Below are 15,827 nucleotides of genomic sequence, written 5' to 3'. Positions count from 1 at the left end.
CCATGAGATCCAGCTGTGGGGCATTTTCTCAATTAGTGATCAAGGGGGTGGGGCCCCTTGTGGGTGGTACAATCCCTGGGCTGGAGGTCTTGGGTTCTATAAGAGAGCAGGCTGAGCAAGCCAGTAAGTAACATCCCTCCATGGCCTCTGCATCAGCTCCTGCTTCCTGACCTGCCTGAGTTCCAGTCCTGACTTCCTCTGGTGATCAATAGCAATGTGGAAGTAAGCCAAATAAACCCTTTCCTCCCCAACTTGCTTTTTGGTCATGATGTTTGTGCAGAAATAGAAACCCTGACTAAGACAGCTGTTTTTAGTTTTCTCAACATGTAGCAAAGGAGAACATAAAAATAGCAATCAGTTTTTACTTGAGTGTTATTGTCTTGATTTATATTAGTCTCCTGACCTTGTACCTATCAGGGCTTTGTATCATTCACACAAATATAAAGTTAGTGGTAATGAGCTGAGATTTGTAATATTGTTATTATGAAAATAGTTTTGACTTCATGGACTCCAAAAGAATTGGCCAAATGAATTAGAAATTAATAAGGGACATTGTGTGGTCTCTGAAACAACATGTACCAAGTAATTCAGATTATTTTGACACATTATCTCAGTTTTTAAATGGCACTGCTTGCAATTGTAGAACACAAATTGCCTTGTAGTTGATAGGAAAGCATTTAATCCAAGTCTCTTCAAGTGTTTTACAGCAACATTAAAATGACCCATTAAAAACTCACATGCGGGTTGGAGAGATGGCTTAGTGGTTAAGAGTAGTGACTGTTCTTCCAAAGGTCCTGAGTTCAATTCCCAGCAACTACATGGTGGCTCACAACCATCTGCAATGTGATCTGATGTCCTCTTCTGGTGTGTCTGAAGACAGCTATAATGTACTCATATACATAAAATAAATAAATAAATAAATCTTAAAAAACTCACATGCACAATCACTAGAACATGGAAGAATTCAAGTGCTCATCAACTTTAAATGAATAAAAAATAAATAAAAAGCAACAATACAGAGATAAAACACTGATAAGTGCTACAACATGAAAGAGTCTCAGAAACATTACGCTACAACAAACAAGAAGTCAGCTACAAAAAGCTGCATATTTCTGGTTAGAAAATGTTGAGAATAGGCAAAATCCCATTGGGGTAGAAAGTAGGTTAGTGGTTGCATAGTGTAGTAGGACTACTGAACATAGCAGGGTGCAATGGTTTTCATAAGAGTGACAGGAAAAATTTAAGTTCCATGAATGTTATGTGCTTTAAAAGGATGAATATCATGCTATGGGAACTCTTACTAAAGCTATTGAAAAGAAAGTGATGCTACATTGATGAACACTTGAAAATGGAACCTTTAAATACTATTGGTAGGTATATAAACTAGTGCAGTCATTATGAAAAAATCAATATAGAAATTTCTCAAAAAAACAGAAATAAATAGAGTAAAAACAAAATAAATTAAATAAAGACACCTATATAGCCTTCATTGCAGCACAGTTCTCAATAGTCTCATCACGGGCTCAGCAGAGGAGCCCACTGATGGATCACAGAAGAGGAAATGTGATGTACATAATGGTACACTCTTCAGCCATTAAACAAGAGTGAAACCAATGTAATTATTCCAAAATGTGGATGGAAGATAAGATTATCCTGCTAAGCAAAGCTAGCTAGTATTAAAATGGGGAAGATGGCTCAGTCAGTAAAATACCTGCATAAGGGATCTGAGTTTGCAATCCCAGAACACATAAAATGTGCAGGGTGCACATGTGCAAACCTAAGGCAATAGGAGCAGAGCTGGGAGGACCCATGGAACTTACTGGCCAGCCAGTGTAGCTGAATCAGTGAGTGGTGGATTCAGTGAGTGCCTTGGCCTAAAAGTAAGAATCATTTAAAAGATGGGCAATAATAGAAGACACCCAGTATCAGCCTTGCCTAAACATGTACACACACACACACACACACACACACACACACACACACACCACTAGCCAGTCTTATAGACATAATATTTTTGCATATATAGGATTTAATAAATAAAAGCAAAACTATAATATAGAAGGGAAGCTAAAAAGATTAGTATGAGACCAGAAATTAGATAGAATTACACATGAGTATAGGGGGGTAAATTTCAACAAAGTACCTTACACATATACATGTAAAGGTCTAATGAAGTTCACTATTACAATTATTAAAACAATTTAGGAGTTGTCTCTATATTTTATTTGTGAGTCTTGTTAAAACTTTGGGTTGGATCACGCTTGTACAGAGAAGGGAATGAGGCTTGCTTTATTTTCCTCAGATGGTCCAGGAATTCTTCCTACTGTTGAGAAATTCTGCCTGACAATAACTATGATCTGACAGACCTTTACTTCCTGAGAAAGAAGAATTACCTTTTAAAGTGTAGTATAGTCCTTTCCAGAAAAACAGAATTTATGTTTTCAATTCTAAAGTTTTGAGATTCCTAATAGAAGAGAGTTAGATAGAACACATGATCGAAGAGGCCGATTCTGTCTAATAGTGGACTGTCTACAAAGATGGATTGGAAACATAAAGAGCTAATAACACCAAGTATTTTCATTGCTAGGTAATCTCTTGTACATCAATTATACAGCGGAGCCTGCTTTAATGGACACACTTTCTGTGAGGATGCTTTGTTTAAGAAAAGCTTCCTCTCTTTACTCTGCACTTGAACGTGGAGATACAATACGAGATCAGAGAGGTTTGATATGTAAGTTTGCACTATTGGTAATGTAAACTTATTCACTTCAGTTTGCTCTTATTAAAAAAAAACAAACAAAAACAAAAACAAAACAAACAAAAAATGTTGGCATAGTTTTCTCTGGAAGTTGACTTGGCTTCCTGTCCTCTGTCCTTATTTATCTCTTCATCACCTCTAGTTAGCTTTTATTACTCCTTTAAATATCAAACAAGGTCTCATATTTTGTTATGAAGACCAGCAATGGTCAGCTAAGTTGATGCATATCTCCAATAGATCCTGTATGATTCATCCGTGGTTCGATTTACTGCATATATGCATGTACACTTTATTAAGATCAGCCAACTAACAGGTGTGATTCTCTCACAGAAGCATGATGGCCACTTCACTGTCATCCAGTTGGTCGGCATGCTGCGGGGCATCGCGTCAGGCATGAAGTATCTTTCTGATATGGGATACGTCCATCGAGATCTAGCAGCTAGGAACATACTGGTGAACAGCAACTTAGTATGCAAAGTCTCTGATTTTGGTCTCTCCCGAGTGCTGGAAGACGATCCAGAAGCCGCTTATACAACAACAGTAAGTTTCGGTGCCCTGTTCCGTCACCGTAGTTACTTTATTTCTTTAACACTATTAGAATAGTTGTTCCTGGTTCCTCGATCTCATGTCATCACTTTTCATTTTTCTAATTAATATGTTACTCAGTTAAAAGGATTTTCTATATTGAAGGCTCAGAGGGTCGGTGTTGTGGCAGTAGTTCTTTAAAACAATAATAACCACACACACTTCTAACATTTCCTCTTTGGACATCTGACATGCTGGTACTATGATCTTCATGGAGATGTGTGGCATGACTTCCTTCAGATTAAACCTGCCCTTGCCTGAGGTATTTTAGTTTTCTTTTCTTTTCTTTTCTTTTAGATTTATTTATTTATTATATGTAAGTACACTGTAGCTGTATTCAGACACACCAGAAGAGGGCATCCGATCTCATTACATGGTGAGCCACCATGTGGTTGCTGGGACTTGAACTCAGGACCTTTGGAAGAGCAGTCAGTGCTCTTACCCGCTGAGCCATCTCCCTAGCCCGGTATTTTAGTTTTCAATACGTATTCGTCTTTAAATATACTTCTCTACAGGTCAGCAACATTGCCTCTAACACTTCAAGGATAATAAGAAGCCAGTGATTCAGAAATATCTTCTTTTTAGATGTTATTGGGTGATTTATACACACATATAAATGAATGGCGAAAGTTTCTTTGGACACATATAAAGACTCTCTAAGTCTCTAAAGCATTCTCCAAATAGTATTCAGGGGGAGAGGAAGCAGGAATAAAGGGCTAAAGCATTAAACCCAAAGTATCATCTTAAATTATATGTCAAATACACTGTGAATATCTTACATATTCCTGAATTCGCCAAGTCAATTCATTGCATTCACCTCCTGCATATTGTTTTGAAGAACTGAGTCTTAACATCTCTATTGAAGTATAATAAACCTGTTAAGATTTAGCTGTGACTGTCATTATTTGTTTATTAAAATTCTGGTCAGTGATTCATTTAAAACAGCTTTCAGTGAAAAAGCAAGTCAAAGAAACTATTCAAAACATATTTATTCTTTTCCCCATTTTAACCATGCTAATAATTTTTATATGGCACCCATTAATTAATTCCTCTTTATTTTATTTTCTATTAAACATTTTGACATTTGACTGCATTCAGTAAGCCTTAAGGTAGATGGAAGCTTGACACTATCGATAAAATATTTTATGTCCTTATTAGTTGTTGGAATCTCCTACGATAATTTGTCAACATTTTCACAATTTCAATATAAAATAGGGTTCTGTGGAAAATAAATTAATCTCTAAGTCTGATGTATAAGGTAGACCTAGTCATTGATCTTTTAATTTAACCAAAAACTTTATGAAAATAAAAATCTATAGGACCTTAAAATACATTAGTCATTTTAGTAAAAAATTGATATCTCAAACTCCATCTTCTATTTGAAAAATATCGTAATTATTTTCACTTTTCTAAAACCTTTTTCTTTCTTTATCTTATAAACCTGTAACTTATACTAATTATTAGTATTAAGAAGAATACAGCCCTAACACTTTATATTTGTATAAAATATTAATTGTAATATTTAAAAAATTTTACATATACAATCTATGAAAAATATAAGAAAATAATTAGTGAGCCCTTTAAGCATATACATATATGCTAACATATATATTTGTAACACTTGAAGTAACAATTTAATTGCTCTTTAAAATAAGAAGCCCATAGCTAGAAAAATATCTTCATAAGACCAGTGGATAACCCAAAGTTGGATGTATATACATGTTCAATTTGATCAGCTTTAACATCAAGACTCTGAATATTCTGTCACATAGCAAACAGAGTTGAGAAGTTTAGAACAGAGTTGCTTTAGATCAACAGTTCTTAGCCTGGGTGTCATGACCCCTTTGGAGACTGAATGACCCTTTCACAGGGGTTGTTTGAAACCATCAGGAAACAGATATTTACATTACAATCCATAACAGTATCAAATTGCAGTTATGAAGTAGAAAAGAAAATAATTTTATTGTTGGGGATTACCACAACATGAGGAACTATATAAAAAGGTCACAGCATTAGGAAGGTTGAAAACCACCACTTTAAGTATCGATCATATTTTAGAATTAAGCATAAAATTAAAAAGAAAGCATATTAGAATCCAGTGATAACTATCAAGCCATAGGTTGCCTTAAAAAATGTTTCTGAATTTAAAAGTTATAACTGAATCCAAAATAATATAATAAAGAGGTTTTACAAATCTCTAAATTACCTTATTACTCAAAGAATTTTAAGGTATGAGCAAGGCCAGTGATGGTGGACATGCCTTTAATCTTAACTCCCAGGAGGCATAGACCGAACGATCTAGGCGTTTGAAGTCAGTCTGGTCAATATAATGAGTTCCAGGCCAGGCTGGATACATAGTAACGAGAAAGGGGGGGGGGGCTGGAAGGGAAGGAGGGAGGGAGGAAAGAAAAATGCCATTAATTGGTTAGCTGCCTTTATAATGGACCTGGATATTCAATCCTAAAATAACAAAGCCATTTCTCTCTAAGACTTCCTTGTTTTACATGGTCCAGGCACATATGTTACAGAAGATGGCACTGTCTGGCATCAATAGGAGAAGAGGCTTTTTTGGTCCTGTGAAGGCTCCATGCCCCAGTGTAGGGGAATGTCAGGGTGATGAGGTGGGAATGGGTGGGTGGATAGGGGCATACTCTCAGAAGCAGGGGGAGGGGGGGATGGGATGGGAGGTTCCAGAGTGGAAACCAGGAAAGGGGATAACATTTGAAGTGTAAATACATAAAATATCCAATAAAAAACAAAAAAGATCAGTCTTGTGCTTCCTAACACTTTGATATGTTCATTGTTGTTATAGAAGTCTGAACAAGAAATATAACAAGGATAAGTAGCCTAAACAAGGTATTATTTAAAACTGCTAAGATTGTATCATAGCATATAAAATAAATTAGAGAGACTTTTGGATAAAAGGCATTTCCCATGAAGAAAGAAAGAGGAAAAACGTGGAAATATAAATATATGAACAGGCAAGTGAGCAGAAATGTGGAGAGTTTGAAACTGAGTCCAGAAGAAGTGATAAAGCCAAATTCGTCAGCAATAATTTCCAAGGTTCTTGAATGGTACTCCAAGAAATGTGGAAGTTTTTCTATAGCACTTTAGAACCAGCCACTGATTGACGTGTAAGTGAATCTTCTGTTCCCCTCAGAGGCTTACTGCCTTTGTCTGCTAACCTGAAAGCTTCTAGCCTCTGTACACTCTAATCTAGGCCTCAAATGTTCTTAGCCTCTGAGACTTCCTGCTGAGTAAGCTCACCATTGCTGCCTCATTCTGAACTCTGGTTGGCTGGTTCAACTCAACTCTTCTGGCTCAAACTCTTCTCCAAGACAACTGATTCAATCTGTCTTCTCTCAGTTTCTCAGTGCTCTGCTTGGCCTCATACTAATTGGCAATTTGTTCTAAACTTCTGATTTTTTCTTATGCCCTGACCTCAACTGCTTCACCTGACCTTCACTGACCTACATGAACTCATGAAAGAATGTCACTACACTGCATTGCACTCAATGTAATGACTCCCAGCTGACTGACCCAACTCCTCTACACTGAACTTAACTGAAGTCCTCTCTCCTCCTGCACTCCTCTTAAATAGGCTCCATTTCCTGTGCTGTACTATAAAAATTGGGCATATCATATCTTGTCAAAGCTTTCTCTGATTTGCTGCTTTGTCTGTCCCTCAATTAGACATCATTGTTTGGGATTAGTGTGTGTACTAAGGGTATATCTATATTCTAGCCAGATCATACTATAATTAAGAGCAGTCATGTTACTGGATTAAAATTTGTCTACATTGGCACAAATAAAAGAATAAAACAGTACATTCATGTCATAGAAGATTTTTCTAACAACAACAAATAAATGAAGGGAAGAATAAGGAAGGAGGAATTCGTAGTAAAATTTCCAGGTAGGCATTATTGCTACAGACCCAAAAGCTCACACAGGCTCAACTAGAATAAGGGCAGCTAGAATAAAGGAGAGAGAAAAGGATTGAAATCATTAGGACCATATAATATTCATGATTCAATAATTAATCAGGCATAAATTATATAGAAAAGGAGGAATTAAAGAAGGCATAACTATAAGTAGCTTTAACAGCTAGTTGTTGAGAGACACTATTAATCATGACATAGAATCCCCATTAAAGATGCCCTAGATACCAGCATTAGATCACAAGTAAAATCATCACAAAGAAAATCATAGCTGCTCTATCTCAGATTCACTCAGATAACGACAGCAAACATCATTGTTCTGTTGAAACTTACATAAAACTTTTTTACTTTATGGGCATTTACTTAGCCCCAAAATCATTTCTATTGTTCAGTTAAAAGGGATGCTGGGTTGGGGAGCACCCTCATAGAAAGAGAGGGAGAGGGAGGAGATAGGGGTTCCTGAAGGGGATACCTAGAAAGGGTAAAACATTCCAAATGTATTTACATAAAGAAAATATCCAATAAACAAATAAATAAATAGGGATGGTATAGCTAGAAACTGTTATTGCTTTGAGAAACCATACCACAATTCATTGAAATAAATTTATTGGAATTAAGTAAAAAAATGGTAACCTTAATGACAAGTACTTTTTACTAAACCATATAAATATAACCTTTAAAATCAGCTCCCTTCTTCAGTTATTAAAAAAAGTTTGACTTTGCTTTTTAAAGTTAATCAGTGTACAACATTCTTGGAATACAACTTTACTATAAATTATTTTATTTTGTTTTCATATAAATATACTTTCAATTATCTCATTATTTGTAATAGTTTTATCATGTTCATAAGAAGGGGATTGGACTACTCAGCTATTAAAAACAATGAATTTATGAAATTCTTGGGGAAATTGATGGATCTTGAGAATATCATCCTGAGTGAGGTAACCCAATCACAAAAGAACATACATGGTATACACTCTCTGATAAGTGGATATTAGCCCAGGAGATCAGAATACACAAAGTACAATCCACAAACCACAAGAAACCCAAGAAGGAAGGCCAAAGTATGTATACTTCATTCCTTCTTAAAAGGGGAAACAAAATACCCATGGAAGGAGTTGCAGAGACAAACTATGGAGCAGAGACTGAAGGAAGGACAATCCAGAGACTATGCCACCTGGGAATCCTTCCCATATTCAATCATCAAATCTACACACTATTGTGGATGCCAGCAAGTGCTGAATGACAGGAACCTGATATAGCTGTCTCCTGAGAGGCTCTGACAGTACCCGACTAATACAGAAGTAGAGGCTCATGGACATCCATTGGACTGAGCATAGGGTCCCTAATGAAGGAGCTAGAAAAAGGACCCAAGGAGCTGAAGGGTTTGCAGCCCCTTAGGATGAACAACAATATGAACTAACTAGTACCCTCAGAGCTTCCAGGGACTAAACCACCAACCAAAGAGTACACATGGTGGGACTAATGGCTCCAGCTGCATATGTAGCAGAGGATGGCCTGGTCGGTCATCAATGGAAGGAGAGGCCCTTGGCCCTGTGAAGGTTCTATGCCACAGTGTAGGGGAATGTCAGGGCCAGGAAGTGGGAGAGGATGGGTTGGTGAGCAGGGGGAGAGGGGAGGGAACAGGGGTTTGTTTTTGTTTTTGTTTTTGTTTTTGTTTTATTTTTATTTTTATTTTTTTTTCAGAGGGGAAACTGGGAAAGGAGGTATCATATGACATATAAATAAAGAAAATATCTAATAAAAAACAAAAGTTAAAAATAAAATATAACCGATAAAAAAAAAAAAAGAAGGGGATTGGAGCAAAGCAGGTCTGTGAAATATTTAAAAACAAGAAAATTCTATGGGTAAAAATATGTTTAGCTTTGATATAATTTTCTTTCTACCCATACACTACATCAAATCTACTCTTTACTATTCAAAATGAAGGCCAAATAAATAAGCATTTTTCACTAATGATCTTTGTTTATTTAAAACAAAAACCATTTTACAACAAAAAGCAGACAGAACTCACTAAATATAGCCTAGGCCCAGGGGACCCGGTGCTTACCATGTCACTGAACTTATGCACAGGCAGCCATAAGTAGAATGGGTATATGATCTAGCATGGCCAGACCACAAAGAAATGTGAGCAAAGAAGTCACCCTATTATAAATAAGCGAATCTTTTATATTTAAAATCCATATACCTATAATATGTGACTATTTCTATATTAAAATTCCATAAAGTAGGTTAAGGAATGAGGTTTACAATTAAATATAACTAGAGATTCTCATGTTTGTTTCTACACTTGAGTGCTCATTGGTCCTGATTTAGACCTAAAGCCTATTCTTTTCATCTGTGCCCAACACCATTAATTATGGAGCTACCACACTGGTACACTGTTCTTTAATGGATCAGTTGTGGAGTATGTTCAGATTACTTCTGATGAGAAAATACTTCCACTCTGTAGAAAATAGCAAATATTATGTCAGCCTCCAAAAATGAAAGTACACATATTACTTATACCCTATGAATCCTGAACTAATGTACAAGTCTACTGTGTATTGACTGCCTAATTGTCCTGAGTCTACACACATACTTTGGGAAGTAGCTTCAAGGTTTACAGATAGGCAGCAGAGCATGTAAGCTCTGGATTCTCTGTGTGGGATCTTGAAAGTCTCCCAGGGTGGAAGGAGTCTTAACTGGTTAAGACTCCTTTATACTGCCATTGAGAAACACTGAATTATAAGCAAGACAATGATATAGACTATAAGGTTAGTAGATAGGACAATCTAAGTCAGGCTAGGTAGGACAATCTAAGGCACATATAATCTTAAGAAGGTAAACAGTGCTAGGGAATGTATTTCATTCTTTCATTTATGAAGAATAAGCACTATAAGAAAAGCATTCTAGTTGTACATACCTCCAAACAACCAGGCTTAGTGTCCAAAGCTTGCAAGAAATCCCTGCATCCATGGAAGAGAGAAACAGACTCCCTGAGAATTCTTCCCCAGCTCTAGATGTTACATACCCTAGAAGATGTAGGCTGGCTCGCGTTGTTTGAAACAATACCCCTATACTTCTCAGAATGATCTATTATTCAGAACTAAAATCAAGAAGAGGAAGGGACTCAGTGGTTGCAATACCCTCCAATAGCTAGCTATACTAACAAAGACTGTAGGTAGAAAAGAGATATATAGCTGTATGGAGACAGAACCAAGAATAACCAACTGCAGCATATAATAGAGCTCATATCTCTACAGACATCAAGAGTGGACAATGTAGTTTAAAAGGAACTGCAGTAATAGCAGATGCTTCTGCTGAAGCACTTAAACCCTGAACTAAAATACATCAAGCCTCTGCTAAGAGACCTTGGGGCTGGGTAATGACAGCGACACCAAAAAAATGTGCAATGTAGGCCAAAGAAAATAAATGTCACAAAAATAGTGCCTTGACAAGAAGTAAGGCCTTGCTTTTCTGTGCCAATTCTGTGAAAAGCATATCAAATTCTCAGAAGAGTAGAGACTCTGACCTTTACCCAAAAATACAAATGGAGTTATCATTTTTAACTAAGTTAATCTATATAGAAGTTACTGACTCTTTGGGTGTTTTGATATTTGTTTTGTTTTGTTTTTCACATTTGAGAAACAGTCTCCTATTTGGCTAAAATTTAAGTGCTGAAAAATCTCTTCCATTTTGAAATCTGACACATATTCACATGGACAACTGCTTTATAACCAGTCCAAAAAAAAGTACCCTAGCTCATTTAAATATTGCTAGGCAACCACTTCTTATACTTATATTGAAAAGGCTAAGCCTCTTTGCTTTCAATTATGGAAATGAGGCCCTATTTGCCTTAAAAAGAACATTAAAACATGTATTTTGGCTCACATTGACATGATGTAAGAGATCATTTTATTTCAAATATAATGGTAGTGTTATTCTTAATTATGATAATGATTTCTGTTATATTTTAAAGATTAAAGCAAACTGCAGGAATCATCATATGATGCCTGACAAAATACTGTGGTTTTGATTACTACTTTTCATGTTACCTGAGGAAAATTTTTGTTTGTTTTTCTTCAACAACAGTAATAGCATATCAGTACTTTCCTTATTAGAATATAGAGTATAGCAATAGATAATATAATCTGGGTACTTAGATTTCTGTTAACATCTTAGTTTTGGCAAATTTGACTTCATGTGCTCTCTTTCCATATTCTGTAAGAAAAGCCATATGAGAAATGTTAAGTCTACCAATCTAAGAAGATATGACCTATGCCCAACATGTAGATTATTACAACTAATAATGCAAGAGATTAGAATGAGCCTGTGGACATTTACATATTGACATTAATTGAGAGCTCAAGTCCATACCTAATTCAAGTGTTTATGAATTATCTTGACTTTTTATATTAAATTTTAAATCCTGTAATTAGTCTTTTCAAGAATAAATGTGTTTAACACAAGGATAAATTGACAGTATTCTGTTAGCTGAGCATGCTAACATAACATAACCCAGAATTTAGGATACTGAGGAAAGCATATTATAAGCTTGGGGGTAGCCTATGCTATATAGTAAGACCCTCACCCAAACAAAAAACAAAACAACAAAAAAATACTTTAAACTAAACTTAGTAACTGATTTTTTTCCCTGCAGCTTTGCTAAAACTTAAAGTAAAATGTACCCAGAATGTTTACTCATTTGTTTGCTTTACATTAAAATTTTGCTCTAGAATGTGTCTTGGGTGGAAAGAAAAATAAAGTTTTCTACTAAAAACAAATGTTCTTTTATTTCTAAAGTTGAGGAAATGAAACTGTTCTTTGACATCCTACCAAGACACTTTTCATTCATTAGAATGTGATGTAGGGACTGACACCAGGCTAAAGAATAGTTTTTATTTCATGTTTTAGAGCTTTGCCAAGCTAAAAATGTAGTAGATAAGAAAGTATTGGTACAAGGTAGATACTAAGGTAGAAAACTGCAATAACAAGTGACCTTCACAAAGCTACATGCAGGGAAAAAAAAAGGACAGATTCTTGTACAGCATTCACTGAAATTTCAGGTGAAGGAAGTGGCTATTCCTTTCAGGCTAAATGCAGCAGTAGAAGTAAAAAGAAAGGTAACAGAAATAGCGATATTATCAGAAAGTTATTGATAGAGATTAAAATAACTTCTTGCTCAATAAAACAGGTGATGAGAATATACACATTGGAAAATGAAAATCAACAAGATCCAGGCTAGAAGAATGAGATCTACCTTCAAGGAAGGCACTGAAAGTTAGGAAAAAAGAATAAAATGCTGTTGAACACACTCACAAAGACAGTTCTTACTCAATTGATCCTAGGATAGCTGTTGAGCAAAAGACATTAACTCCCAGGACATATAGGAGGAGAAAAAAAATCACGTATGTCAATAGGGGTTTTCTAAATTGAAGGGAAACAAAGTATTCTTGAACTAAATGAGGGGGGGACTTTAATAACTTTAATAGCCTAATATATAAAAAGAAAATCTGAGTTCTTATTGATTTTTTTGCAATGTGCTATTTTGGTCATAGAAATTCTAATGACATAAGTCAATTTAAATATATGTGATATATATCATGTATATATATGTGTATGTATGTATCATCTAAAACTCATAAAATTTCATCAATATAACTGCCTAGACATGAGCTTAACAACAATAGACATGCTAGAATGAATGGGAGAAAACTATAATGCTTAAAACCTACAGAACTTATGAAGCTACAGATAACTGAGTAAAGCTGAGAGAAAGAGAAATAGACTTCACCAGGTAAGAGTATACCAAGTGGTCATCTTGAAAACATTGTACAAACTGAGAAGATTATATTTAGTAACACATGTGTACATACATATATGCATGTAACAACAATTAATAAAAAAGACACTATTAATTTGAAAGAGCTAGAAGGTGTGATGACTATTGTTGGTTGTCAACTTGGCTATATCTAGAATGAACTACAATGCAGAAGCAGAAGGCATACCTGTGGTCTGGAATTTGAGGCAGGGAGACAACATGTCTTCGATCTGGATCTTGAGGGTGGAAGTCACAGGCTTTTGATCTGGATCTTGAGATAGGAAGATACATTGCTGGAAGCAATGGATAACAATGAATGAAGCAAGGTTTGATTGTTTTGCCTTCTTGTCCTTGTCTTTGGTAGTACACCCATACCTTCACTAGCATGGGAGCCTACTTCTTCAAAATCCAAACATATACAGAAGACCAGCTGAGGTATCCAGACTGGTAGACTGAACAACTACTATACTCTTGGACTTCCTGTTCACAGATTGCAATTTTTGGATTAGTTGGACTGCAGCCTGGAAGGCTTTTCAATAAGTTCTGTGCACACATACATGTGCGTGTGCATATAACTGTGCATGTGTGTGTGTGTGTGTGTGTGTGTGTGTGTAATTTATATGGAATATAGATAAATGATAGATAAATAGATAGATGGATGGATAGATAGATAGATAGACAGATAGATAGATAGATGATACAGGGATAGATTCATTCCATAAGTTCTATGACTCTTGAGATCCCTAATATAGAAAGCTTATGAAAGGATTTGGAGGAAAGGAAGAGAAGGAATATTTGACGTAATTATAATCTCGAAAACAAAAGAAACTATTTTTAAAAATTATATTTCTAGAAACTAATGGGTTCCATACATTGTATCAAAATACCAAGAAAAAAACTTACATTATAAATAAAAGGACAACAAAGCCCTAGAGCAGCCACAAAGAACATGACCTAAGTACAGAGCCATCCCCTGTGGTGAGCACCATATGCACCAGGCTGGATCTCAGACTGAGAGAAGCAAAACCTTAATGGTGACTCTCTTGAGAGTCAGTGGAAAAGGGCACGACCTTTTAGAATATAGCACTTAGGTTACTTGACAGTGGAAAATCTTAAGCAAGATAGCAACAGAAGCCAGTGCATTTCCAAAGAAATGATCATCTAAAGAGTCATCCTCAGGTAGGGTACAAAGTCAGTGGTAAAGCATTTGCATAGCCTGTGCAGAGTCCTGGAGTCAATCCCAATGAAAATAAATAAACAGCATACAAGAAAATAGGCATTTCTTAAAGATCTGTCATCTCTCAGAATTAGGAAACAATAGTTTATCAGCCCCAGCGTTCTGTGTAGAAAGGGAATAAAACAGTTTAACTATAATTACTCACAGGGAAGAAAATGATATAGACTATAAGGCTAATTTTCAGGTTAGATAGGACAATCTAAGTCAGGTTAGGTAGGAACAATCTAAGGCAGTTATAATCTTTAGAAAGTAAACAGTGCTAGGGAAAGCATTTCTTTCTTTCATTTATGAAGAGTGAGCACAATAAGAAAAACATTCTAGGTATAATCTTATCTATTCAATGTGTGTCTTAAAGAAAAATACTCCCAGGCCTCAGAACTGGAAGACAGTCTTCAAAAGAAAACTCTGTTAAGAACCCGTCTCGCTAGTCAGCATATGCATAGTTAGTTTAGTTGGTTCTTCTGATTTTTGTTTTTGTCTTAAGGGATCTTATGCACTTCAGATTCATATGCAACCCTGGAAGATACAAGATTTATTTATTCTTGACTTTTCACCTTTATTTATCTTTTGTTTGTTTGTTAATGTAGAGAGTAAGAGGATAAGACTCCAAATACCTTTAATTACAAAGTCATCTCTCTAAACCCTCTTCTTGACAACTTTTAAAATCTGTCCAGTGTGTATACTGGTTTACTATAGTGACGACTTAATTATTGTGAATGGCAAAGCCATGAAGAAACAGGTGGGAAGTATGGAAAGTATCAGCATGTTATCCCCAGCAGAAACACCATTACTTCTTGGTTGTTACTGTTAACAACCACCGACTACTGGACATGCCTTGATAAAGTATAAGGAAAGGAAAAATCTGCAATACAAAGAAGCCAGTGGAATTAATGAAGCATTAATAATGATGGATTAGGATATTCACAGCAAAAGAGATGATACTATTTTTCAAAATCTGAAAGTTTATACCATAATACTTTGAGCACAACATGCATAATCTAAGACAGATAGAATGCAAAAATCACAGAATGTACTTTTTTTTTAGGAAGCTTTTATATTAACAGAACAAAAGAGACATCAGTCAACATAAAATCAAGTACATTGGTGGAAACATTGGGTAGGCAGGTTGCAGCAAAGAAAAGAAAGCCTTGGTAAAGACTTGGGATCTGAGGCCATTTTCAGTGTCTGGGTTATGAGATGGTACCCAGCTTTGTTAATAAATCCCAAAGGCTTTGCCTGATAGGAGATCTTAGGGCATGACAGAAGTGGGTAATAAGGAAGTTCTAATCAGTTGATCAGCTACTGTCTGGGACCCTTAGTTCTTGTGTTTTTAGACATTCAGTATGGTTTTGCTTGTCCTGTCTTGTCTAATCTTTTCTTTTTCTTTTGTTTTGTTTTGTTTTATTTTATCTTTTTAAACTTTTATTGCATTATGATGAGAAAAGTTACATGGTTTCAATTTGTCTGAATTTGTTAACATTTAAA

The 15,827-nt window shown here is 35.6% G+C and overlaps 1 protein-coding gene across 5 annotated transcripts in view; it reads left to right on the top strand.

Annotated features, from left to right (window-relative positions):
• Positions 1-15,827, top strand: part of Epha6 (EPH receptor A6) — a 922,972-nt gene that overhangs the window by 791,068 nt on the left and 116,077 nt on the right. For all 5 annotated transcript variants that reach the window (XM_031364192.1, XM_031364193.1, XM_031364195.1 and 2 more), the window contains one exon: positions 3,089-3,298. In XM_031364192.1, the coding sequence (XP_031220052.1) occupies positions 3,089-3,298 (210 nt within the window). The remainder of the gene's footprint in view (positions 1-3,088; positions 3,299-15,827) is intronic.

Source organism: Mastomys coucha, unplaced genomic scaffold (assembly GCF_008632895.1).
Source record: "Mastomys coucha isolate ucsf_1 unplaced genomic scaffold, UCSF_Mcou_1 pScaffold12, whole genome shotgun sequence".
Classification (NCBI taxonomy): domain Eukaryota; kingdom Metazoa; phylum Chordata; class Mammalia; order Rodentia; family Muridae; genus Mastomys; species Mastomys coucha.
This window is presented reverse-complemented; position numbering and strand designations above follow the sequence as displayed.